The sequence below is a fragment of the Cetorhinus maximus genome, chromosome 6, assembly GCF_964194155.1.
Source record: "Cetorhinus maximus chromosome 6, sCetMax3.hap1.1, whole genome shotgun sequence".
In the NCBI taxonomy this organism is placed as follows: Eukaryota; Metazoa; Chordata; class Chondrichthyes; order Lamniformes; family Cetorhinidae; genus Cetorhinus; species Cetorhinus maximus.
In genome coordinates this window covers 51,798,340-51,825,770 of record NC_135884.1, presented here as the reverse complement: position 1 = coordinate 51,825,770, position 27,431 = coordinate 51,798,340, and the positions used below count along the sequence as shown (strand labels likewise).

The window sequence follows — 27,431 nt, the reverse complement described above, 5'->3', positions numbered from 1 at the left end:
TAACATGCTCTTTTGAACAGACTATCAAGAAAGCTGTCCCAAACTGGAAGGATCTTGTTTAAATATGTAGATCTGAGCCCAATGACTCTATTGGGATCCGATCAGCTAATTTAGTGGGAGACTATAGTGGGGCTTCCCTGTAGGGTCAAACATGACAGAAGCTAGATCATGGGCCAGAAAAGACCCAGGCAGGTATGCTTTTAGATTTTATTTCAGGTATCCTTGTGGTTCGTGTTTGCTTGGCTCCCACAAGATAGCCCTGGGTATTACTCACCAATGGCTCCATCACCTTCCCCGACCCCCTTTTTTCATTCTTTCATGGGATGTGGGTGTCACTGCCAAGGCCAGCATTTGTTGCCCATCCCTAATAGCCTTTGAACTGAGTGGCTTGCTAGGCTATTTCAGAGGGCAGTTAAGAGTCAGCCACATTGCTGTGGGTCTGGATTCATATGTAGACCAGACCTGTAAGGATGGCAGATTTCCTTCCCTAAAGGACATTAGTGAACCAAATGAGTTTTTACAACGAACGCTGATAGTTTCATGGTCACCAATACCAAGACCAGCTTTATATTCCAGATTTATTAATTGAATTTAAATTCCACCAGCTGCGTAGTGAGATTTGAACCTATATCCCCAGGGCAATAGCCTGGGCCTCTGGATTACTAGTTGAGTAACATTACCATTATGCCACCACCTCCCCTCATTTGGAACCCAACTATCGCCTGATTCTGGGGACCACTTCTGCAAGTCTTTGGCTGCAGCTTCCTTCTGCTGCCCTGAGCCCAGCTACTGGATCTGCCTGGCTCTAGACATGAGTCAAAGAAAATGAATGGAAATAAGGCCCAGCTGTTGAAATCAGCCGAGTCTCCAAATCACCAAACCCCTCCCCACCCCACTCAGGTGTGCGCCTCATATGCTGCGTGCTTCTGTTCCCCTGCCAACCCCACCCAAACCCAATTCTAAAATCAGGGGCACAATGTCTAATGACTACATTTTGTTGGACAAACCACTGAAAATACACAATTCCTTCAACTTCTGCCGGGTTAACATTTCGAGGTTAATCCATCATTCAGATTCTGAAAAAAACAAGCTGTTTCCATCATCTTCTGCCTTTGTTTCAGATTTTTGCTACTTGTAATCTTTTGTAAAAGGAGTCAATGGTTCAAACATAGACAAAAGAGCTGAACTCCATAGGTGAGGTGCGAGTGACTGCCCTTGACATCAAGGCCACATTTGACCAAGTGTGGCATCAGGAGCCCTAGCAAAACTGGAGTCAGTGGGCATCGGGGGAAAGCTCTCCGTTAGTTTGAGTCATACCTAGCACCGAGGAAGATGGTTGTGATTGTTGGAGGTCAATCATCTCAGCTCCAGGACATCACTGCAGGAGTTCCTCAGGGTAGTGTCCGAGGCCCAACCATCTTCAGCTGCTACAATGACCTTCCTTCCAATATAAGGTCAGAAGTGGGGATATTCGCTGATGATTGCACAATGTTCAGCCACGTTCACAACTCCTCAGATACTAAAGCAGTCTGTGTCCAAATACAGCAAGACCTGGACAATATCCAGGCTTGGGCTGACAAGTGGCAAGTAACATTCACACCACACAAGCGCCAGGCAATGACCATCTCCAACAAGAGAGATTATAATCATCGCCCCTTGACATTCAACGACATTACCATTGAATCCCCCACTTTCAACATCCTGGAGTTACCATTGACCAGAAACTAGACTGGACTAGCCATATAAATACTGTGACTACAAGAGCAGGTCAGAGGCTAGGAATTCTGTGGCAAGTAAGTCACTTACTGACTCCCCAGACCCTGTCCACCATCTACAAGGCACAAGTCAGGGGCGTAATGGAATACTCCCCACTTGCCTGGATGAGTGCAGTTCCCACAACACTCAAGAAGCTTGACACTATCCAGGACAAAGCAGCCCATTTGATTGGCACCACATCTACAATCATTCACTCCCTACACCACCGACACACAGCAGCAGCAGTGTGTACCATCTACAAGATGCACTGCAGAAACTCGCAAAGACTCTTTAGACAGCACCTTCCAAACTCATGACCACTAGCATCTAGAAGGACAAGGCAGCAGGCACATGGGAACGCCACCACCTGGAAGTTCCCCTCCAAGCCACTCACCACCCTGACTTGGAAATATATTGCTGTTCCTTCAATGTCATTGGGTCAAATCCTGGAACTCTCTCCTTAACTGCACTGTGGGTGTACCCACACCACAGAGACTACAGCTGTTCAAGAAGGCAGCTCACCACCACCTTCTCAAGGGCAACCAGGAGTGGGCAATAAATGCTGGCCCAGCCAGCGAAGCCCACATCCCTTGAATGCATTTTTAAAAGTAGCTTAATGCAGAATGCTGGAATTGTATACCAGAAAATAGCATTTTTTAATTTAATTTTCCTGCACAACTGCTTCCTAGCTTTTCATTTTCCAATGTTCAAATCATCCACTTTTCAGGTTAGGTGAAAGTTTTTAGATATTTTTGCCTGCTCTCTTTCATTCCTTTGTATTCCAGAAAAAGCAAGAAGAAGAAGAAGGAACAACAGATACAGCCACTATATTGTCTAATCAGCATGAGAAAGATAGTGGCGTTGGGCGTACCGATGAGAGCACTCGAAATGATGAAAGCTCTGAGCAAGAGAACGTCGGAGACGAGCAAACCGCCTCTCATACCTTGAGCAGCCACATGAAACTCATGTACAGCCATGATACTCTTGGAAGTTGTGACATGCCATTCAGTAATGAATCATTCATCTCTGGAGACTACACAGATGCAGATTTTCTTGGCATTCCAGCTGATGAGTGCGAGAGATTCCGCGAACTGCTGGAGCTAAAATGTCAAATGCAGAGTGCCAATCAGTATAGCCTTTACTATCAAAGCAGCGCCATGGATATGAGTAAAAATGACCAGGAAATTGTTGACCGAGAACTTGAAATGTTGAATGATGAACTGCGCAACATTGAGCTCGAGTGTCTGAACATTGTGCGAGCCCATAAGATGCAACAGCTGAAAGAGCAATACAGGGAGTCATGGATGTTACACAACAGCGGTTTCCACAACTACAACACCAGCATTGATAGCCGCAGGCACGAGCTGTCTGACATCACAGAACTGCCTGAAAAATCAGATAAGGATAGCTCCAGTGCCTACAATACTGGTGAGAGTTGTCGAAGCACACCACTGACATTAGAATTATCTCCTGACAATTCCTTGCGTAGAACAGCTGAAAATATCAACAGTCAAAGCATTGAGGGGACAGCCAGCAATTCTGTTCCGAACAATTCGCCCCAAAAGCCACTACAGCCCCTTACAAGGAGCCAAGAGTATATCCCTGCAAAATCCAACTCTGCCACCAAGGAATCTGACCATAGCCACCAGTCTGACGGAAAGGAGGAGAAAAAAATTGCCGAGAGCAACAAAGGCCATGCTTTCTCCCAGAACTCAGGGTCACAGCACGTCCCCTGTCCAACCACATTCCACCATTCCCCATACAGACATGCTCATATCCCAGCACATGCTCAGCACTATCAAAGCTACATGCAGTTGATACAACAGAAATCTGCTGTGGAATATGCACAGAGCCAAATGAGTCTTGTAAGCATGTGCAAAGAGCCGCCTTCTCATGAATCTTCAAATCAGATAGAGCCCAAAATGGAGTGGAAGGTAAAGATCCGAAGTGATGGAACCAGATACATTACCAAGCGACCTGTCAGGGATAGACTTCTTAAGGAACGCGCATTGAAGATTAAAGAAGAACGTTGCGGTATGACAACTGATGATGATGCAATAAGTGAGATGAAAATGGGCCGCTATTGGAGCAAAGAAGAACGTAAGCAGCATTTGGTACGTGCAAAAGAGCAGAGAAGGCGGCGTGAATTCATGATGCAGAGTAGATTGGAATGTTTAAAAGAACAGCAGAGTACTGATGAGAAGAAAGAAGTGAACATAATTGAACTGAGCCACAAAAAAATGATGAAGAAAAGGAGCAAGAAAATTTTTGATAACTGGATGACAATACAGGAACTGTTAACCCATGGTACTAAATCACCAGATGGAACAAGGATATATAACTCCCTGTTATCAGTAACTACTGTATAAGTAAGCTTTTCCACGATATAAATTAAATACTACCAATTGAGGTAGAAAAGATCTTGCCTCGTTAAAAGTGGCATATTTTGTAAATATATAAAATACATCAGTGGTCCATATGTGAATGGAAGTGCTACATATACATCAGTGGGTGACAAGACACAAATTGATCTGATTGTGCCTTTTTAAAGGCAGAAATAATAAGTAGTGTACTTTAAGCAACCACCTGATACCTTGTTTTTCACATTGCTTAGAATCTACAAGTTATTACCTTTGGAAATTCACATATGCCAATAGACTTTAGTCATTGTTAATATTTTATATGAATTGGAGACTCCTATCAGGTGTTTTAGATATAAAATGCTACTTGCCTAGATCATACAGAAATCTGCAGTCATGTATCTATTTATATGGAAAAAGATCTTTTATTTTATAATTTCTTGCTGTTCTACGTGTAACTTGCTTAAGTTTGAATCAGTTTTCAGCTGGAAGACCTTATAAAAACTGCTGGAACGTGCTTAAATGTAAGCAGTTCTGCTGGCAAAACAAGCTGCAGTCAATTAAAAGCAAAATACTGCGGATGCTGGAAATCTGAAATAAAAACAGAAAGTGCTGGAAATACTCAGCAGGTCTGGAGAGAAAAGGTATTAATGTTGAGCCAAATATGGTTCTTCTTGAAGAATTCTTGCTTCTCTGTTCACAGTTGCTGCCAGGCCTGTTGAGTACTCCCAGCGCTTTCTGCTTTTACTGCAGTAAATTAGAGCTGTTTTCTTTGCATGTACATAAATATCATTTGTTTATATGAAACAGATTGTGTAATTGTGAAAACCCATTGTAGTTTATTGTGTGCTTTGTAGGCTTGAATGTATTAAACTTATGCAGTTTAATTAATATTTAGTTAGTCACACACTTTTGATGTCTTGTAAAAGATGAAAATAAATTATTGTTTTATATTTGAGTTTCAATTGCATGTTACATTATTTCAAATAAACAAGATCAACAACATCATCAATTTCAACGCTAGCCCTTTGCAGCAGTTAGATCTATAATTTTGCACTATTAACTTTGATATTTAAATCACGGGAACTATCTCTCAGGTAGCTTGACAGGGAAATTAATATGTCTGAATTTGTCCTTTTCCAATCTCACTCTAATAACGAATCTGGCAAATCAAATCTAGGTTTAAATGTCATTCTTATTGGTAACCAATGAAAATTATTTTGTCAATTTCGCTATACCCTCAAAGGCTGAGTTATAACACAAGCTCTTTTATAAGGTTCCTGGCCCGTGGTCCCATCACTTTCATTCATCCATTTAACACAACGTTATGGAACATTTACCTCATAATGTAAAAAAGTAAAATTCCTGAGAGGTGCTATATTGAAAATAGAGTGCACTCTGAACTATTGTGGTCACCAATTTACTTAAGTCTAGTCCATCACTGCAGCATATGTCTACAGCCTCTTCCATATCAGCCTTGATATTCACAATCATTTGCCAGTTTACTCTGACTGGTTTGTACAGTCCGTCATATGGCACCTTTTGTTTCCTTTAAACTGCAAACAAGTACAAAAAAGGTACTATTCTTTTTATATAGGATCCGGCAGAATCCTATACTGTCTGCTTATTATGAACGCAATAAGTTTTCTTAATTTAAAGCAAAAATGGTTTTCCCCAAAATTATAAATTTGTTAATTTAATCTTTGCAAGAAAAGATAAAGAACACCCAAATGTCTCTGCAGCATCCAATGGGCCAGATTTTGCTGCAGAAATAATAATGGTGAGATGACTGTACATGTGCAGTTAAGTGTGAAGTATTTGGCGTCTGCCCTGCCCCTCTGGTGACTGCTATTTCAATATCTTACCAGGAGATGCAGCACTGAAATACATGGAACAACATAAAATTACTGTCCGTGCATGAGGCTGAGGATGTTCATTTGCCTCAGAGAGCAAAATATGTCCCAATCTCTCCACTCAAACAATACAAGAAGAAATGTCACAAAGGCTCACCCCACCACCTTCTGTAGGGTAATTAAGAACGGGCAATAAATGCTGGCTTTGCCAGTGATGCTCACATTTCTCTCCTTTCAACTAATGTACCAACAGCACACACTCCCGAGAAACAGAATCACTGACAACCATTTCTGGATTTCAATGTTATTCTGCACGTGTGCAAACTACTGAACTTCCACGTCATTTCAGTGGTGTAATGACTGAATGCCAGAACTCCGCGTCGTTTGGTTCTGAGTCATTGAGTGAGTAATTCAACTTCGTCTTGCCCATTTTTTGGGTGCAAATTGAGCTTTAGGGGAATGGATTTCAGGTAGAGATTGTGACCCAATCTCCCCCAATGCACAGGCCACTATATTGGATTGGGACACATTTAATCCCAGGAAGTCGGATGAAAGTAGAAACCTTATTAAACTAACGATCCTTCACCTATTGATGGACCCTTTCCTTTAATTGAATTTTGGAAATACCAGATTGTCTGCTTCCTAAGCTTGCCAACTAATTCTTGATATCAACTGTCTGCAGGCTAAATCTGTGCTATTTAAAGGAATCCACACTGCATTCAAGTACATCCCTAGCTAGTTTTTCTGGGTGGCTAGTGGGCTTATAGGCCTTTTTTGGCTGTGTTCAAAATTTGCAACTTGTTGGAGCTTCAGCTTATTCTCCATGCAGGGGATTTGTTAGCAATGAAATTAAGGCACTTCAGTGGCCACCTTTGGGGCTTTCCGAGGATTGAGGCCCCCTGCAGCAGAAGTTCAGTCTGCTGAAAGCTACCCCCCAATCAGAGGCCGGCAGCTCCTCATGTCGCTCGCGCTTGTGGGAGCAGTGGCAGCTCCCGGCAATACATCCACCAGAGGCCCAAGATCATTGTGGGACATCAGACCGATGCCTGATCCGTCAATTGGGCACAGCACCTGACTACAAGGAGCGCTCCTGTGAGGCTCTGGCAAACTCATGAGGATTTGCTGGGCGGCCTTCAGAGGGCATAGGAGACCCATGAGTCCTCCACTTCATCCCTGAATGATCAGTAAATTGCAGTAGGTTCGGTTTAATGGATGCAAATTGGCTCATTAATGAGCCTAATCGACATTCCAGTGGCCAGGAATCCCACGTCAGCCTCTTCCACCCTCCGACTTAATCGGGGGTGGTTTTGTTGCTGCCGGGAGACTGAAGCGAGGCTTCTCCTATGATGAAGCGGGTCTGGCGACCATGTTTTCCACCACAACAGGCTGCATTAAATCCAACCCTGTGTGTGTGTAATCTGGCTTGCCAGGAGGATGAGTAGAGGAAACAGCAGCAAGGATACAGAGATTGGAAGCAGTTGCAAGGGGAGGACATAGAAAAGGAGGACCCAGGAAGACAGCTGGCGTTTTGAATATAATTTATTACCTGAACTTAACTGAGAAGCAGTGTGTCCAGTGACTCCACTTCAGGAAGGCAGTGGCAGATCTATATCACTTGTTCCAGCACCAACTGAGGCCGAATACCAGGATACACATGTCACTGCCGGTGGATGTAAAATTGACTGAAGCCCTCGACATCCGTGACCCAGCATTCCAGTCTGCAACCGATGACATTAGCAGCATCAGTTAATTGGTAGTTTATTGCTGCGCCGGCCAAGTCACAGATACACTCCTTGCTAAGTGCGATCAATTTATCACCTTCCCAGTGAGGCAGATAAACATGACGGAAGAGTCCTGGGGTTCATTAGAATTGCAGGTATCCAAAAGGTGCAGAGCATCATTGATTGGACTACCGAGTTATGCACAGCTGATATAAAGATTTCAAACAACTCCTGAACAGAAACAGGTTGCACTCCTTGAATGTCCAGCTGGTGTGTACTCACAGGCAGTGCCCGGCTTCCAGTCTGTTGTAATACACCTGTGTCAGTCTTCAATTTTCCATCCCCTTCCATGTCATCCAGCCAGTGTCAGGGTAACTGTTTGGGGTCAGAGGGATAATTTAGAAAAGCTAGAGCCCTATGTACATGGGTCTGGTTGACAACACTGTATGATCATTTCTTCAGTGTTTGACCTTGGATGAAGATTTCACGCCAGCAAAAGTAGCAGTGGAAAATATTTTCTTTACCCCCGGTACATCCCTGACCCCGGTCAGGACTTTTGCCAGGAACCCAAGCACAGATGCTGCGGAGCACAACAATGGAAACCACGTTTCATGCAGAGCTTTTGATTGAATAACTGCCCTTTGAAAGCAGAGATCCCACACCTGACTAGGTCTCGTTGCACCAGTCGGCACAACCATGAAAAACTCTCTGGGCAGAATTTTGCCGTTGGTGAACAGGGGGCGGGGCCCGCTTGCCGACACGTAAAATGACGCGGGATGATGTCGGGCGGAACCCCCGATGTCATCCCGCCCCATTTAAATTTTCAGGAAGGCGGGGGCGCAGAAAAATCAGCTGCGCGCCCACAAACCTGTCAATGGCCAATTGAGGCCATTCACAAGATCATTTAAACAATTAAAGGACCTGCCCATCCAATCTTAATGTTGGCGGGCAGGCCAGGAGCCCCGGCGGCTAATGGAAAAAACATGGAACCTCATCCAGTGGCAGGATGAGGTTTCATGCAGGGTTCTAAAAAGTTTAATAAAGTTTTACTGTAATTTATGAACATGTCCCATCTCATGTGACATTGTCACATGAGGGGGACATGTTAGGGAATTATTTTTTTCTATTTTTAATCTTTTTCAAAGTGTAGGCGATCTCCCTGTGGCTGCACTTAGCCTCAGGGAGATGTGAGCTCTTTCGTGTGCATGCACGAAAGAGCGCACTCTCACTTTTGGGGAATCTCCCCATTCGCACAGGGAGCACATAGCGCTTCCCACTGGATGTCATGTTGGGCCCGCCCACATAAAATGGCGACAGGTCCCGCTTCTCCGGCGGGGATCGGCTCCCCGCCCGCCAGAGATTGGGTCGGGCCCACCCGCCCGACAGGTAGAAAATTTTGCCCTCTAAATTCATGGCAACATGCCACATGTTCCACAGCTTTGCCTGATAAGAAAGCAGCCCTTGGAGTGACCTCATAGGGAAGAAGTGGAGAAGCAAGAAAATGCCCAGGATGCAGTGGAAGGGCAAGAGCTAGCAATGATACCGCTGACTAGAGCTCTACAGCAGCAAATAGTAAATACATGGTTGTGTTGAATTATCCCTCAAATCAATGCATTAACAGTCTTTCCTGACATTAGACCACTGCTTACATCCACCAGGCTAATACCCTTATAATGTACAGCAAAACTGATGCATAGGTCCTGCTGCAAAACAATAAAGTGGTACATAGTGGTTCATTTCAAAAAAGAAAACTAAAAATCACCCAAGTGCAAATTTTTAATGTCTGTCTTCCTGTCTAATCTGGTGCTACCATGCTGTATTTCCCGTGTGGCCAGAGTATGGGAGGTGGAAGCCTGCTGAACTTCCACTGAGGGCATTTGTGGGACCATGCTAGGTGACCCCAAGGAACTCCGGCCTTACCGGGCCTGGCTGAAAGCTACAGCAAATTGGCAGTGTCCGGGGCACCAACATGGGCAGTGGTTGAGGGGATGATAGGGTATGAAGGCAGCATGGGGTCTTAGGTGGCAGCACTGTCACTTGCAAGGGGCTGTGCCTCAGCATTCCCACTGCTCTGTGCAAGAACAGTGTGCAGGTGAGCTGGGAGACTATCTAAGACCTAACCACACACTCCCTCTGGCAGTACAGTTTTAAAAATGGAAGGCAAATTTATGAGTTGAAATCAATTGCAGATGTGACAATACCTGATGCAGTATTTTGACATCCACCAGTCATTTAAAGACCTGGCAAATTAGGGGACACTTGTCTTCACTGCCTCTGCTTCAGTAGAAGTGGAAAATAATTTATTTACCCCCACCCCTCCCAGTACACCCCCAACCCCGGTCAGGACTTTTGCCAGGAATCCAAGCACAGAAGCTGTGGAGCACCACTGCCTCTGCTTCAGTATGGAAATGCTTTCATCCTCTCCATCAGACCTACAAGCAACTTCTAGCGCCATGATACTTCTTCCCTGAGGTAAAGCTTTAACATTTTATATCAGTGGACCTGTGCAACCCACTGCAGGGGAGAACGTCAAAAACTGCCATTCTGTAGTCCATTGATGCACCAAGCAGCTGACTGGTGTGATATTTACAAGGCACAGCACCTTAACCACATTCTCTGTGGACTGGAGTTACCTGCTGAACTGGAACAGGGCTTTCAATGAGTGATAGGGTTTCCAAGAATTCAAGACGTACTAGAATATGCTTATCACTGGGGCCTCTCACATCAACCCTTAACTGCCTACATGAACAGAAACAGCTTGCAACATTCTGCAGCCAATTTTCACCAGTACTCTGGGTGCCACCATATTAGTAAAAGTGTTTTTTTAAGATCCAGGTATCTGAATGAAACAGCTTGGCCCCTTCAATATGCTAATAAGTGTTTAGGGTTCAATGGAAAAGAAAGTCAGACGACCTGTAAAGCAGGATGTAGATTCACTATTACCTGCTTTTTGCCTGGTGATAAAAGTTAAATTACCCCTCTCCATCTAAGTGCCTGGTTCCAACTTAGTTATCCAGTCATAGCCAGAGAATCCCCTGCAATGGCTTCTCTTCCTGTCCTACAATGTACCTCTGGAGTCTCCCAAGGTCAATCTTTGGCCCCCTCCTATTTCTCACCTAGACACAACTGGCAGAATTTCAATGGGAGTTCTTCTGGTCTTTTACCATGACTTTGACTACAAGCCAGGAAATATCCAAGAAAAATTATGTAAACAGTTTTTATATTATTTAGCTGGGACTTCCATCAACCTTTAATCAAAACTACATTGGGAGATTAGATCAAGACCTGTGAAAACCCTACACAGAGATGTTGTCAACAAACATTGATGTTTAACTTATATAAAAACAAAAAGCTAAAAGCTACTGCGGATGCTGGAAATCCAAAACAAAAACAGAATTACCTGGAAAAACTCAGCAAGTCTGGCAGCATCGGCGGAGAAGTTTGTTTAACTTATTATTGTTTTGATGATTTTGTTCCATCCATTAGTTTCCGTTGCTGAAAGGGCACCATTTCTACATATGACTTCTTTGTCTCAGTATATTAATTGTTGCTGCAATTGAAGGGGCGGCAAAGAAAATGCTCAAGGCACAGTAACAACAACTTGTATTTATATAGTGCCTCTAACATAGTAAAACGTTGCAAGGCATTTCGCTGCGGCATTATCAAACAAAACGTGATATCAAAACTGCTAAAGAAATGTTAGGGCAGATGAGTCAAAGAGGTAGGTTTTAAGCAGTCTCTTAAAGAAGGAAAAAGAGGTAGAGAGGTTTAGGGAAGGAATTCCAGAGGTTAGCTGGGCATCTGAAAGCACGGCCGTCACTAATTAAAATTGGCCAGAAGTAAAGGAGCACAGATATCTTAGAGAATTGTAAGGCTGGAGGAAATTTCAAAGATAGGAAGGGGCAAACCAATGACGGAGTTGAAAAAAAATGAGAATTTTAAAATTGACGCGTTGCTTAACTGGGAGCCAGTATATATCAATGAACACATGGTGTCATGACAGCGGATCACAGCCCGAATTACTTACGGGAATATTGAACATTTTAAGGAAGATGTGTTTTTTGAAAAAGGACATAAAAGCAAAAGCTGGCTAAGTCTGTAAAGTAACCACTTGCTGGAAAATTCCTAGGTGGATTACTCTTGACCGACTAGTCCAGAGAGCATGGAATGTCACACCTAAAAAGATGTCAAGGCCTACTTCAGACAGAGACACTTGAAAGGGAGAGATACAATGCAAAAAAACTGAACTCTAATCTCCTGTGGTTGTGGAGACAATGGAGACTGATTAACGTGCCAGCAGAAACCATCTCCTGTTGAGTTATATCTCAGAATGTGGAAATGAATGGAGTTGAAAGAAGGAAGATTCTGGACGAAATACATATTTGCCTTTCCCTTCCAGGAATACACAAGAAAAGGGGTTAAAAATCTAGCAGCAAACCTGGTCTATGTGTGCTAGTTCTGGTGTTCTAGTTCTGGTGTGTGTGTGTGCTGTGAAGGTCACAGCAGAACAGCAACTAGGCATCCCTGCAGCTTGCAGGTAAAAGTATCTCTCTGTTGCTGGAGGCAAGTCACAAGTCAGCAAAGCCACAGTTAAAATTGGAAACAGAACAACTCCTTCAGCTAACCTGCAGAACCAAGTGTCTCCAAACCAACTGCTTAACTGGCACAGTCAACTCTACCGGAATCACCCAACTTCATGGCCACAACAATTCACGGACAAGCCAAAGACTGATTCATATTTTTTACAACTTTTATTTTTGGACTCAACTTCTCATTTCTAATCTGTGTGTATATGTGTTGCATTTTTATTATTTTTTCTCTGGTTTTTAGTAACTAGTAAACTTTTTCTTTAACTTAAAAAGCCTGGTTAAATGGGCTCCTTCTAAAACACACATACATTTGGACTGGGAAATAGTATCAACATGGGGAGGGATCTTTTTTAAATTAACCTTATTGCGACCAACCGAGGGGGTTGAATAAAGAGGGGGAGCCAGTTCATCCCTCCTCACCCGGGACCATAACAATTTGGGGTATCTCGTCCGGGATCATAACAAATTGGGGGACCTTGCCCGGGGACCAGTCATAACAATGGGCATTCTTCCCACTAAGTTGTGCAGCTGCGCAGCAACCCAAAAGGCCCTCTGTAGGTTGTGCAGAAGTTGGCACCTTTGAATTACCACATGTGGGCACCCTGCAAAAAAACTTAAAGGGCCCAAGCACTTAAACAAATTCCCTGCACACTTTGGTGATGGATCAATGGGATTTGATGCAATGTCAGAGAAGATGCTGGGACACAAAGCCAAGATAGCAGAAATTGTTCCTACAATAACAGCTCATTCAAAGAATATAATTTTGGCTACCAGGTTTGTACCAAAGTTCAGGGCACATTCTTAAGTGTTAGATATGAGAAATGCATTGCACCATATCATACATTTCAAAAGAATCTGCAGAAAATTCACATGTTTTCTAAATCACTAGTGCCAGGTGATCCCGATTCTTCCTGCTGCAGTGTATGTTTAAGATACTGACTTCAATTCTCATTGGTAGCTCTGATACTATTGCAAAGACTCAATATGGCAGAAGAGGTTAAATTTAGATATAAGTCTAAATGTAGATTTATATTCTACATCCAATGTGAATATAAATCTATTGAGATGCAAGGTTTCTGTAAAAAAATTCATAAAAGGTCTGCATCTTCACGCACATCACTCATACTCCAGATACCAAGATGGTAGATCTTTAAGATGTGAGATAGTATTTTTTTTTAAAAAAGAATGAACCAATCGTGAACACACATCCTCCAATTTGTAATTCACCCTGAATGGCTTCACTCTATGTTTAAATAATAGCTATTTGATTACATAAAGCTTAAAGGGATATAGTATATAATACTCTTGACTGACTTGGCAAATAGTAATACAAAATATACATGGTATTCCATTATTTCTATGTGCATAATCAATGTACAACATTGCAGATTCAGTCTCCATATGACACTCAAGATTTAATCATGAGTATGCTACTATGCTATTTGAAGAGAATCTGCATAACTTGATTTATTTGCCCTCACACTCCAATAGATCACAGCAACTGTAAAATGTTAAGCATTCTCTATAATCTATGCATTTTGAATTACTGACAGCTTTATTGGCAATAAAGAACATCAAGTTTATTATCCATTTGAAATCTGTAAATTATGTTACTATTCAAAAAATGTAGAGAATATGATTATTGTTCCATCACTAATAGCTAAGTGATGTTTTAATTTTCCACAGAGGCCACAATCATGATAATAAATGCTCATACAAAAAGTTTTGCTGGTTTTATTACATTAAAATATAGTCTGTTCATTATGTTATAGTGCCTTGTAGTGAATGGGATGGAATTTTCATGCCGTTTCTCCTTTTCCAGTTTTTATGGTCAGGCCTCATTTCCACACAATTGGTGAGCTGTTTGCACATCCAGTGAGTAGCCCAGCCAATATGCGTTAACTAAGGAGGTGGCATTTTAATTATTTTTAAAGTTTCTTTTAAAAGTCATTTTTATAATTCACAGCCTGTTTAAGAGCAACCTGTAGAGATCCACTGACTAGGCTGCTCAAGGCAAGTACCAATGGGTGGAATACATGTGGCACATTATTGGTCCATTGGTATCTAAAATGTGCATGTTGATGTTATGGCACCCTGTTTTGCATGGGCTAATGCGGCATCAGGTTTTCCACTCATTCTTGCTCCGCTCATTCTAAGACTTCATCAAGGTTGTGGCAGCCCATGGAACATTAAGTCTTATGCTGCTGACCTATTGCACCCAAAACTGAGGTTCAAAATTAGTCCCATTCTGTTGTGATAGTAATAGGACATGTGACTCATGTAAAGCTTAAGTATCTGAATGAAGTCTCTTCTGGATGTACTTCGATAGTTCTTCTAATATTGCTATTATTTTTGCTTCCTAGAGATGACAGACCAGGCTTTTCAGGCAAATGTTTGGACCATCAATAAAGGGTGCACGTAGATATTAATAATAGGAGTTTGTGACAATTACCTAGGCAATCTAATGAATTGTTTACAGCAACATAAAATGAATTGGATAAGAAGTGGTCACAGCATTATAATAACAAGGGAAAAAATGAATGCTGTTCCATTTATAAAGCGTCTTTCATCTCCTCAGATCATCACACAGCCAATTAATTACCTCTAAAGTGTTCTTAAAACATGTAAGCTAATTTTTGTGCACAGGAAATCCCACAAACAGCATTGAGAAAACAAATCCAGTTCAGTTAAGATAAAAGCAAAAAACTGCGGATGCTGGAAATCCAAAACAAAAACAAAAATTCCTGGAAAAACTCAGCAGGTCTGACAGCATCTGCGGAAAGGAACACAGTTAACGTTTCGAGTCCATATGGCTCTTCAACAGAACTAAGGAAAAATAGAAAAGAGGTGAAATATAAGCTGGTTTAAGGGGGGGTGGGAAAGGTAGAGCTGGATAGAGGGCCGGAGGAACAGCACCTCATCTTCCAACTAAGCACTTTACAGCCTTCCGGACTGAATATTGAGTTCAACAATTTTAGATCATGAACTCTCTCCTCCATCCCCACCCCCCTTCCCCCCACCCCACCCCCACTAGGGCTATCTGTACCTTTATTATCACATTCCTTAGATAATATCACCAGCTTCAACACCTCTTTGTCCTTTTGTCTATGACATATTTTGGCTATCTCCACCTATCACTGGCTCTCTATCCAGCTCTACCTGTCCCATCCCCCCTTAAACCAGGGGGTTTCACCTCTTTTCTATTTTTCCTTAGTTCTGTTGAAGAGTCATACGGACTCGAAACGTTAACTGTGTTCCTCTCCGCAGATGCTGTCAGACCTGCTGAGTTTTTCCAGGTATTTTTGTTTTTGTTCCAGTTCCAATTAATTTGTTTTTGATACTGTTTATGGGATAATAAGGTTCTAGAAAACTCCACACTCCTGTCACCTCTTTATCCCCCACCCCTTCCAAATAATGCATCTAGCTGAATGGGCAGAATTGGCCCCAGTTTGCATCTTATCTGAAAGACAGCATTTCCAACAATGCAACACTTAGTACTGCACTGGAGCGATAGCATAGTTTACATGTTCAATTTCTACAGCATAGCTTCAGCTCATTTTCTGACTCAACTTTCTGACTCAAAAGCAAGAATATTGATTAAATTGAGTCAAGCAAACTCTATGTGATAAGAGGGTCAGTAATTTAGTAAAAATACTTCAGAAGTTGAGGTCAAATTCCCCTTTAAATAAACAGCAAAAGTGAACCAGTGCCTTCACTATTACTGAAAATGACAATTAATGGTCTAGAAACATCATTCCGCCCTTATTTGAATTAGCACTTCTGACAATACAACATTAATTTTACAGAAGTATTTTATGGTACTGTTTAGATGTAGTATGAAACAACCTTATAACAGTTGAGCAATTAAACCAAATTGAAGTCACTCACATTCTCATTCCAATTCCAAATACAAAGTTTAATTTGGTTGAATGTGTGAATGATTCCCTTCTGACTGGGCCTTGCATGTAAAAATGGAATTTAATCCCCATTTTAAAATGAACCCTCAACGATTTATTCAAATAACTCTCCTAATGAAATACTGAGAAAATTAATGTGTCAGATTTATATGTACTAGCACATTCTGATTGAATTGAATTACAGGTGAGCAGTTTGTAGATAAGCACTTTGTCAATGTATGAATAACATAATATCATTAAATAGCAATGTTATTTCCCAGTCACCCATTTCAAATAAAATTTTATAATAACACAGTGACTAAATTACAAGTATACACCACAGTAAATCAATTGAATGGAATGGTCTGGGAGCAAAGTTGGCTACAGGACTCACCAAAACAACCTGCATTTTGTTCAAAATAACAATAGCCCCATATGAAATAAAAACAACAATGTATGGAAGTAATTACTATGGAAATAATCTTATATCTGGATTCACATGACAATATACTGCTTGTGATTATGCTTGCATCTTGCATCATCTGAACCCCTCAATAAGATCGTTGCCTTGTGCTCATTCAACCCATCTATTATTCTCAATGTAATATTTCTGATTGATAACTGACAAGATTAATAAGTGTATTTGTAATACTTAAGATTTTATTTGTAGGAAAAATAAAGCTGTTTGAAAGCATTAAACTACACTAGCACTAAAAAGGTACCTTACATTTATTTAATGGCAACTTTATTCCATTTGTGTCAATGTTGGTCCAGTAATGTTGAAAGCTTCAATTGCCTCGTTAACCTATCATGCAACGTAAATGTGGACCTGCATAACTAAGATCCTACGAAGGAGTTTGTAAAGCAACATGGTTCAAAAAAAAGCCATCTGTTCAACACAAACTGGCTTTCTGCCCAATCTGCTAGTTTGCACAGTCGGCTATACTCTGGAGAGACATTTAGCAGAAGCCAAAAACTCATCAGGAAAGACAAAACACTTTACAATGTCACTGACTCTTTCTGAATGCAACTTGGAATAAGCCCATATGTCCAATTAGTGGTATTAGTCATAATAGAGGTTAACGGTCAATTCTTCCTGTGTATTACAGCAGAGGTAGTGATAGATCCCAGCTTCATACCTTTGATAGCTAAGGCAACATGAGACATTATCTATGAATAATGCAGCCTTCTATGTTCCTGCAACTTTTGATCTTTCATTCCAGAGACAAATGGTCTGAAACAGATATTGTGCTGCAATTTCATTACATAACGGCTTCAGGAAGGAAATTAAAAGATTAGGCACTGGCTACTGAACTAGAGCACAACTCACTTACATATGAATTGCACAATTACTTTGTATCTGTGATATTTTTAACTATGATCTTTTTTAGCTTTAGTAAATATGACACTTTCCTTGACAAATCTGGTGCTGGGTTTCGTCAGTATTGTAAATCCCTTACGGGCTGTTGCTGAATGGCATCTGACCCCAGAATGACAACAAATATAAATCTACGCCACAAGAAAGTGACCTTGAAAAGAAGCTGTATTCTGCAAAAATAAGCCCAGAAGGCTTCCCAGTTACCACAAGTATTAATTCATCTCTTATAACTTACAAAGTCTCTATCATTAGCATTTGAATGGCATGCAGCCTAATCAAATATTCTGAAGCTACCAGTCCAGTCTTATTTTAAATCTGACTCTCCAGAAGATTACTGGTGAACCTGTATCAAAAGCAGAAGAAATCCATTCATTTACTGTTTCTCTAAAAGTTGGCCATTCCTGGACAATCTTTCTTGAATTAGGTTCTTTCTTGGATTCTTAACATTTTGCCTGTGCACGTCAGGCATTAAGTCATAAGTTGAAGAGTAGCTCATTATTGCACTACTGCTTATCCATTGCTGCCCAAAGGGGAACAAGAGTTAACAGCAATGTAGAAATGGAGTTACATTTAAACCAGACAGAGTAGCAGTGGCAGGTCGCTCCCTAATGTCAGTGATCCAGTCAGTTGTTTCTGAAAGTCCAGCTTGGTCCTCTTCACCCTGGTACTTGGTCCACTTATTATCAGATTTTATTTTAGAATTCCATTTTACAATTTACCATACAGGGATTTCAATTCTAATCTCTTGTGTTATTAACCTAATACCATAACCATTAAATTCCAGTACCTGTACACTATGTTCATCGTGTCAGCAGGATTGACATGAGAAAGTGCAAAATGGGTTTTTTCTGCTTTGTGTGATGCCATGTCAGCTGATTCATTCATTTTTGCCCCACATGCTAACAAGTGAAATATCTGCAGCAAACCATCAACATCAGCAACCCCAGCCCACCCTGCCATCCCTTTTGAAATAAGATTTGAATTAATAAAATGGCGGCTCCAAATTCAAAGAGCCCACTAACTGGGCTCATTGCTGGTGCGAGCTTCTGTACCAGCTCAAAGCGTGACGAAATTATTTTCCCTTCTCATTGGCTTTGAATTCATGTCATGGCCCACTCTTTCTGTAGACCCACTCTTTCTGTAGACCCACTCTTTCTGTAGACCCACTCTTTCAGTAGACCCACTCTTTCAGTAGGCCCACTCTTTCTGTATCTGGCATTGACCTAGCTCTCACCCCTCTTTCCATTTGCGTTGCTCTTCTTCTTGCTGACATTGCTGAAGCTCTATCTGGAACTCACACTTTTTTAGTTAACACCCTCTCCATGGCTTTCTCTCTGGCCCCAAGGCTTGGAAACACAAATTCAATTTCATTTGATTTCAATGTTTTTTTTAAATCTCACTGATTCTGTTCACTTGAAAGTTTTAAATATTTTAAATTGCTTTTGTCACCAGTGTCACTCAAAAGTCTAGGTAGCGATCAGTAATTGATACAAATTCTAGTCTGTCATGGCATTAGACACTCATGTAACTGGCCCCATGTCCCTTATATTCTGCAGTAGACCCACACTGTCAAATACCTGTTTATCTATTAACAAAATCCAAGAATGCAAGGATATTCATGTTTCTCAGATCCTACTGCCTCACCAATCTTTTAGAAGATGGATTATAAAACACTTAGTAAGACAAGGCTAGCTTTGAATTGTTAAATTTCTTTGTTTCACAGCAAGTGAACATAGAGAGCAGCAATTTTGATCAGGTTCATTTAGTTAAATTAATACAACTAGTCTTTAATTAATAATACCAAAATAATGAATACACCAGACATTCCCACATCAGTAGGCAATTGTGCTTATTAAACAAAATAGCTCTCATCTAGACTTCTGCATTCTCCTGAAACTGGCCAATGGTTGCCTTCACAGCTTGCTGTTTAAAATCTAACTGACTCTGTTTTTATCACCCTGTGTTAACACCCCGATGTGCAGGTCTGTCAGATCAGCCCTGCCTGAACACCCTGGACTAAAGATTTCCATAATGTTGAGGGGCGAATTGCTTATTGGTTACACTGTTTGGGAAGCAAAATCAAAGCCTAGCTCACTTGAAGCACCTTTTCATCGTGGTGTTTTTAAAAATTTGTGTGAATGCAATTTGCTTTAAACATGACCATAAAATGTAACTTTTTTGAAATTGCTGCATTTGTTGCAATTCTCCCAGCTGGAGAGAATTGAATGTGTGTGTGTTTACAGGAATGAATAGTGTGAGAAATTCGTTCACGTGGCGTTGTTTCTAGCGGCACTATGCCGAATACGCCGATTCCCCAAGGGCAGAGAGCGCTGAGGGGCACGACCTGTGCAGTCCACTTGACATTCAGCAATAATATCAAGGAGGAAACCCATCCTGACCATGCAGGTAGCAGTACAAAGAACCCAGGAACTTGATGTATGCAGTGAAGACGTGCTACATGAACACTTTTTCCCCCCTAATTGCTTTAAGAGTGGGGTAGCAGTGTGAAGCTATACTACAACTCTAGAGTTCCTGTGAAGCAATATGCTTCACAACAATGTTAAAGTTACAACATGAATGCAACCAAAATAATTAGTATAGCTTTTACCTTGAACTTCAAGGTGCCCTTTCATAGCACATTGAATTATGTGCTAAAAAATGATACTGTCAATGGTAGCTCACCAAAAACAATACATCTATGTGCAATGTCTTAATGAACTAAAATTGTAAATCTTGCGCCATAACTAATCTGCCTTTGAGGACAAAATGTAATTTTCACTTGTGGGGAAATAAATTGTGATTATTCAGTTATAAGCATAGAGGAAATTATAAGATACTCCTCCACAGGTTGTCCTCAAAAAATCCCAATTTCTGTGAAGCTTGGAGGATATTCTGGATAAGGTCAATACCAAATACACAGATTTGATTTGCTTTTAATGTTAATGAATAGCTTGTGTAAAGATTTCATGGGTAGGGTTTTTCAGATGCCAGGGTTTCCTGCTCCACCACCCAAACAGTCAGCAGGGAACGCATCCTCCAGATATCGGCTGTCTCTCAGCCATTTAACTTTCGGTGGGGTTTTAATTCACGAGGGCGAGACTGCCGCCTCCATCTGGGAGGAGGTGCTGCCTCAGACCGCTGCCAGCCAATCAAATAGCCAGCAGCTCTGTAGTCCTAGTAGCGCCAGGCTCAAATGGTGGCCACTACTGGGACTACAGCCAGTGCCTGAACAAGAGGAGCTAATGGAGGCCGGACTGAAAGTAAATCCTGGGTATCGGCCCAAGCGAGGGGGGTAAAGGGGTTGGTGGGGCAGGGAAGCAGGTTTGAGATGCCAGGGGGAGGGTTAAACAAGGGATGATCTTGGGTAACTCCAATGGACTGTTGGACCCTGGGAGGAGACCACCTCCACCTTGCCCAACATGCTTGACATTGGCCTTGCTTGGTATGGCCTTCCCCTGGCTAAAATTGCAGTGAGGGCAGGATGAGGCACCTTAAGGGCCACAATAGGCCCAAGGGCAGGCATGCTGCCCCATGCATCCACTGCATCTCCGCCCGATTAAACAGGAAACAGGTCGGGGCGGGCGGGTAGATAGTGGGCAGGCCACGTGCTGCATTTTACAAGCCCCCCCCTCACTCCTCTGCGTTCAAACCCACTGACAGAGGACCATAAAATTCAGCCCCAAGTGTTTACTGTAGCTCCAATGCACTATTAAAGCATTAAGCATTTCCAACAACTTTTTTGAGGATGCCATGATGAGTGTGGTTTTGAAAGAGAGGGGGAAAGTACCAGAGGAGGGGGTACCATTTACAAGGAGGTTGGAAAGCAATGTTGAATGGTCAGCAGTTTAGTGGGATGGGGCTGAGGGGGCATCTTGTCTCATTAACAAGATGAGCTGGAGGCATCAGAGAGATAGGAAAGAAACTAGAGAATGAGCAGATTCTGTCCATAACAATTGAGTACTTTGAGGCACTTTTGGGTGAATTTGGGGAAGGAGGGAAACAACAAAGAATCAATAGGTTGTCTCAATCTTAATGACAAAGAAGTCCATGAACTTTTCACACTTGTTGCTGGAGTTGTGGGCAGGTAAGAGTGATAACTAGGAGTTCCCTTTGTTCATGTTCCTAATGACCAGTAGCTACTGTGAAATGCTGCTTTAGCCAGAGGTTCTAAAATAGGCTCAGGGTTACACGAGTGTGACATTATTTGGTTCAGGTATTGAGTGCATCTAGAGATGACTGTTTTACTTTTGTATTCATGCACTTAACTGGAGGTGTCATCTATTGTTCTCTGAAAATGGTTTCTACTCTATTTCTTTAACTGTGCATCAGACACTGAGAAGGCATCAATGCCCCCCAATATGGGGACCCAACCAAGATTGCACAATTGGCCTTGTATGTTCTTCATTCCATTCAAAACTGTGTGCTTTCTGAAGGCTTGAGCCTATCAAGAAGTAATCTTATATCGATAATCTGGAAATTAGAAACACAATTTTCTGGTGGGATCAGTGGGTGAGAGCTCATAAGGCACCAAATTCCTGCAAGTGCTATTTAAGGCAGAAGTCAATTCAATATCTCTCTTAAAATAACACTAGAGGGACTTGATCTAAGCACCCTAACACTCAATAAAATATTGGAAGATGTCCCCTTTTATTTGCCATACAAATTGTTTGCAAGATGTTTTTCTCAAAGCATTTCAGCAAAAGTGCCAATTCGGTCCAAGCCTGTGATTGTTCCAGACCTAATCATTTCTCAGTTTGCACTGCTTCAGCACTAAGCAAATAAAGCCTCAGAGTCTGGAAAATGCCCTTTATTTCCTCCTCAAGAGTTAAATCTTGTAGTGATCTAATTAAAGAGCAAAGAAATAAGAAAAGCTACTCTCAATGCTGCACTTTGATTGCTGCTGCTGATAAGGGAGTGGTATTGCTGATAAGATAAAACCCTGCTATGGAGCTTTACAGCTCTGTAAATAAAGAATTTATGTGGAAAATGACAGGTCTTAGATTGGATTGAACAATTTAAGAGCACTGCTGACTTCCGTTTTAGTACTGAATTTTAAGTAGCTGAAATGCTGAAGATTATTTTAATAATATTTAAATATTCTCTGTTTTATCTAGTTTATTTCCCACAAACTGATGCTGACTCCCCAGCAGGTTCCTCTGATGATATCGCAAGTCAGGAAAGGGGAGGAGGAAATTCTGTTCTTGTTCAAAATAGTTATTTGCATAAATTATATTGATTCGGCAGACATAAAAGGGAAAGGATATCAGAGGCAACTATTTTTCTAAAACATTTCCCCTGTCCCATCTCCCATATAGAGTCCCTGAGTGCCACGCAGTATTCTGTGAGCAAAGAGTGTATAGAAAGGATCTGCTCTAAAGTCACCACCAATGCCACACTTAAATCAAATAAATAATACTCATTTTGCGATACGATACAAGCAAAATACTGCGGATGCTGGAAGTCTGAAACAAAAACAGAAAATGCTGGAAAAACTCAGCAGGTCCAACAGCATCTGTGGAGAGAAAAGCAGAGTTAACGTTTTGAGTCCTTATGACTCTTTTTCAGAGCTAAATAGATGTAAAAATGGGATGAGATTTATACTATTTAAGGGGGGTGGAGCAGGTGAAGCTGGATAGAAGGCCAGTGATAGGTGGGGGCAAAGGAGAGATTGCCAAAGATGTCATGGACAAAAGGACAAAGGGGTGTTAATGGTAGTGGTACTGGCTAAAGGAGGTGCTGATGGTGGCATTAAGCTCAGAAAGCAGAATATGATAATAGCAGGACAAGGGTAAGCACTCTGGAAAGGACAACATGAACAAGTGACAGATGACCCTTGTGGGGCTGGGTTGGGGGAGGGGATGGTGGTGGGAAAAAAGATTAAAAATAGGATAAAAGGTGGGGATAAAACAATTAATAAAAATGAAAATAAATAAAAATAAAAATAAGTGGATAAAAAATAAAAATAAAAATTTTAAAATTAAAACGAATATTGAAAAAAGGGGATTAAAAAAAGGGTGAGGTTGGAGAAGAGAGTTCTTGGCCTGAAGTTGTTGAACTCAATGTTAAGTCCAGAAGGTTGTAAAGTGCCTAATCGGAAGATGAGGTGCTGTTCCTCTAGTTTGCATTGGGCTTCACTGGAACATTGCAGCAAGCCAAGGACGGACATGTGGGCATGAGAGCAGGATGAAAAAGCAAGCGACAGGAAGGTTTGGGTCATGCTTGTGGACAGACCGAAGGTGTTCCGAAAAGCGGTCATCCAGTCTGCGTTTGGTCTCTCCAATACATCGGAGAGACCAAACACAGACCTACCTTTTATCCTATTTTCAATCTTATTTTTCCCACCATCGTCCCTCCCTCCACAAGGACCACCAGTCACGTGTCCAATACATTGGAGAGACCAAATGCAGACTGGGTGACCGCTTTGCAGAACACCTTTGGTCTGTCCGCAAGCATGACCCAGACCTCCCTGTCGCTTGCTATTTTATCCTGCTCTCATGCCCACATGTCCGTCCTTGGCTTGCTGCAATGTTCCAGTGAAGCTCAACGCAAACTGGAGGAACAGCACCTCATCTTCCGATTAGGCACTTTACAGCCTTGCGGACTTAACATTGAGTTCAACAACTTCAGACCATGAACTCTCTCCTCCATCCTCACCCCTTTTTTTAATTGCCTTTTTTCAATATTCATTTTAATTTTTATTTTTTACCACTTATTTTTATTTTTATTTATTTTCATTTTTATTCATTGTTTTATCCCTACCTTTTATCCTATTTTCAATCTTTGTTCCCATCACCGACGACACCCCCCCAACCCCTCCCCCCACCCCACCCCACCCCCACAAGGGCCATCTGCCACTTGTTCATGTTGTTCTTTCCAGAGTGCTTACCCTTGTCCTGTTATTATCACATTCTGCTTTCTGAGCTTAATGCCACCATCAGCACCTCCTTTAGCCAGTAAAACTACCATTAACACCCCTTTGTCCTTTTGTCCATGACATCTTTGTCAATCTCTCCTTTGCCCCCACCTATCGTTGGCCTTCTATCCAGCTTCACCTGCCCCACTCCTCTTAAACAGTATAAATTTCATCACATTTTTACTTCTCTTTAGCTCTGAAGAAGAGTCATATGGACTCGAAACATTAACTCTGTCTTTCTCTCCACAGGTGCTGTTAGACCTGCTGAGTTTTCTCAGCATTTTCTGTTTTTGTTTCTCATTTTGCAATAGCTGGCCCACCCTTTACTCCCTTTTACTTGCCACCGCTGAAAAAGATCATGAATTCAGAAGGGTAATTGTAAGTACGATTCCGCTATTATGAAAAGAAAGCACTTCTATTTTTTAGATTGCAGAGCTTCCTTTAATTCTATTTGGAGTTAAAAAAAAACTAGTTGGAATCTTACCTCAAGTTTAACTCGACACAAATGCTGCAATTTTCACCAAGTTGGCTTCAAATCTCAAAGGGAAATCCAAACTATTTTCAGACAAACACAGGCTGTTATGACAGCCAGTTATTTTCAAATATGGTCAAAAGCTCTCTAAATCCAACAAGTCCTGCAAGGATAAAGGCAAAATACTGTGGATGCTGGAAATCTGAAACAAAATCAAAAAAATGCTGGAAAAAATCAGCTGATCTGATAGCATCTGTGGAGAGAAAGACAGAGTTAATGTTTCGAGTCCGTATGACTCTTCTTCAGAAGTCCCTGAATGCTCTGAAGAAGAATCATACGGACTCAAAACGTTAACTCTGTCTTTCTCTCCACAGGTGCTATCAAACCTGCAAAGTCCTGCAAGGGACTTTTAGGACTATTTAAAGAGTTGCAAACATTTGAATCTGAGAATAGAATAGAATTTAGAATTTCCAAATATAAAATTCAGACTGGCTCCTGCAATGGTTTGAAACACAAGGAAAAAAACATAAGCACCTTTTATATAAAAGATAGCTGCAAAATAATAGTTTAGCACATAGATTCTGACACTCAGTTGATACAAGGCAGAGGGAACGATAGAAGGAACTTACATTTATGTTGATAAGGAAGAGCCAGCATGGATTTCTAAAGGGGGAATCATGTTTAACTAACTTTCAGGAGGTTTTTGAAAAGGTAACAGAAAAGGTCGATGAGGGTAATGCTGTTGATGTGGTGTACATGGACTTTCAAATGGCATTTGACACAGTACCACACAACAGGCCTGTGAGAAAAATTATTGTTCATGGAATAAAAGGGACAGTAGCAATGCGGATACAAAATTGGCTGAAAAGTAGGAAGCGGAGAGTAATGGTCAATGGATATTTTTCAGGCTGGAGGAAGGTTTGTAGTGGAGTTCCCCAGGGGTCAGTATTGGGACCCTTGCCTTTTTTGATAATGATCTAGATCTTGGTGTGCAAAGAACAATTTCAAAGCTTGCGGATGATATGAAGCTTGGGAGTGTTGTGAACTGCGAGGAGGGCAGTGTGGAACTTCAAGGGGACAGTTGGTGGAGTGGGCAGATAGGTGGCAGATGAAGTTCAATTCGGAGAAGTGTGAGGTGATGCATTTTGGTAGGAAGAACATGGACAGACAATATAAAGTAAGGGGTGAAATTTTCAGGGGGTGCAGGAGCGGAAAGAGCTGGGTGTATATGTGCATAGATCATTGAAGGTGGCAGAACAGGTGGAGAGAGCAGTTAATAAAGCATATAGTATCCTGGGTTTTATTAATAGGGGCATAGAGTACAGGAGCAGGGAGGTTATGCTGAATTTATATAAGACACTCATTAGACCTCAGCTGGAGTATTGTGCACAGTTCTGGGCATCACACTATAGGAAGGATGTAAACACATTGGAGACAGTGCAGAAGAGGTTTACAATAATGGTTCCAGGGATGAGAAACTTCAGCTATGAGGATAGATTGGAGAGGTTGGGACTGTTCTCCTTGGAGAGAAGAAGGCTAAGAGGAGATTTGATAGAGATATTCAAAATCATGAGTGGGGGGAGGGCTGGACAAAGTAGATGGGGAGAAGTTGTTCTCGCTCGTAAAAGGATCAAGAACGAGAGGGCACAGATTTAAAGTGATTTGCAAAAGAAGCAAATGTGACATGAGAAAAAACATTTTCACAAAATGAGTGGTTCAGGTCTGGAACACACCGACTGGAAGCGTGGTGGAGGCAGGTTCAATCGAGGCACTCAAGAGGACATTAGATGATTATTTGAATAGAAACAAGTGCAGGGGTACAGGGAAAAGGCAGGGCAATGGCATTAGGTCATAATGCTCATTCGGAAAGCCGGTGCAGACAAGATGGGCCGAATGGCCTCCTTCTGTGCCATTAAAATTCTGTGATTCTGTAGGACCTTTCATGCCCTCAGGAAGCCCCAAAGATCTTCACAACAAATAAAGCACTTTTGAAGTGCAATCAGTGTCAACAAATGGAGCAGTCAATTTGCATGCAGCATGGTCCCACAAACACCATTGAAATAAATAATATCGAAACTTCATTTTGCTGTCAGCGGTGAAGCGAGGGAACTCACTGTGAACCTTGAAGAAAGCAGCTGACAAAGATCTCGTGGTCTCTGTGATGGGAATTCCCCCTTTTCCAGCTACAGTTCAAATCTGACACCAAATCAGGTGTGCTGCAGCAGTGATGTCAGCAAGCAGGTAAGCAGCCAATCACATTAAAGTATTCACACACTGCAAACCAGAAGTTAAAAGCACTTCACTTTTAAGTTAAATTCTCATGTAACAAAATAAATTATATAGCTGGGTTAAGATAGAAGCTAAAATATAGATGAACAACATTAAAAAAAAAATTCCTCCATTCAATAAGTCCAAAGGTGATCTTCTATACCAATTCCCTCTTCCCGCCCTATATTCCATAGATCCCTTGATTCCCTTAATGCTCAAAAATCTA

The 27,431-nt window shown here is 41.6% G+C and overlaps 1 protein-coding gene across 2 annotated transcripts in view; it reads left to right on the top strand.

Annotated features, from left to right (window-relative positions):
- Positions 1-5,073, top strand: part of pdzrn3b (PDZ domain containing RING finger 3b) — a 381,612-nt gene extending 376,539 nt beyond the window's left edge. For both annotated transcript variants that reach the window (XM_078543728.1, XM_078543729.1), the window contains one exon: positions 2,541-5,073. In XM_078543728.1, the coding sequence (XP_078399854.1) occupies positions 2,541-4,124 (1,584 nt within the window). In that variant the 3' untranslated portion in view covers positions 4,125-5,073. The remainder of the gene's footprint in view (positions 1-2,540) is intronic.
- The last annotated feature ends 22,358 nt before the right edge of the window (positions 5,074-27,431 follow it).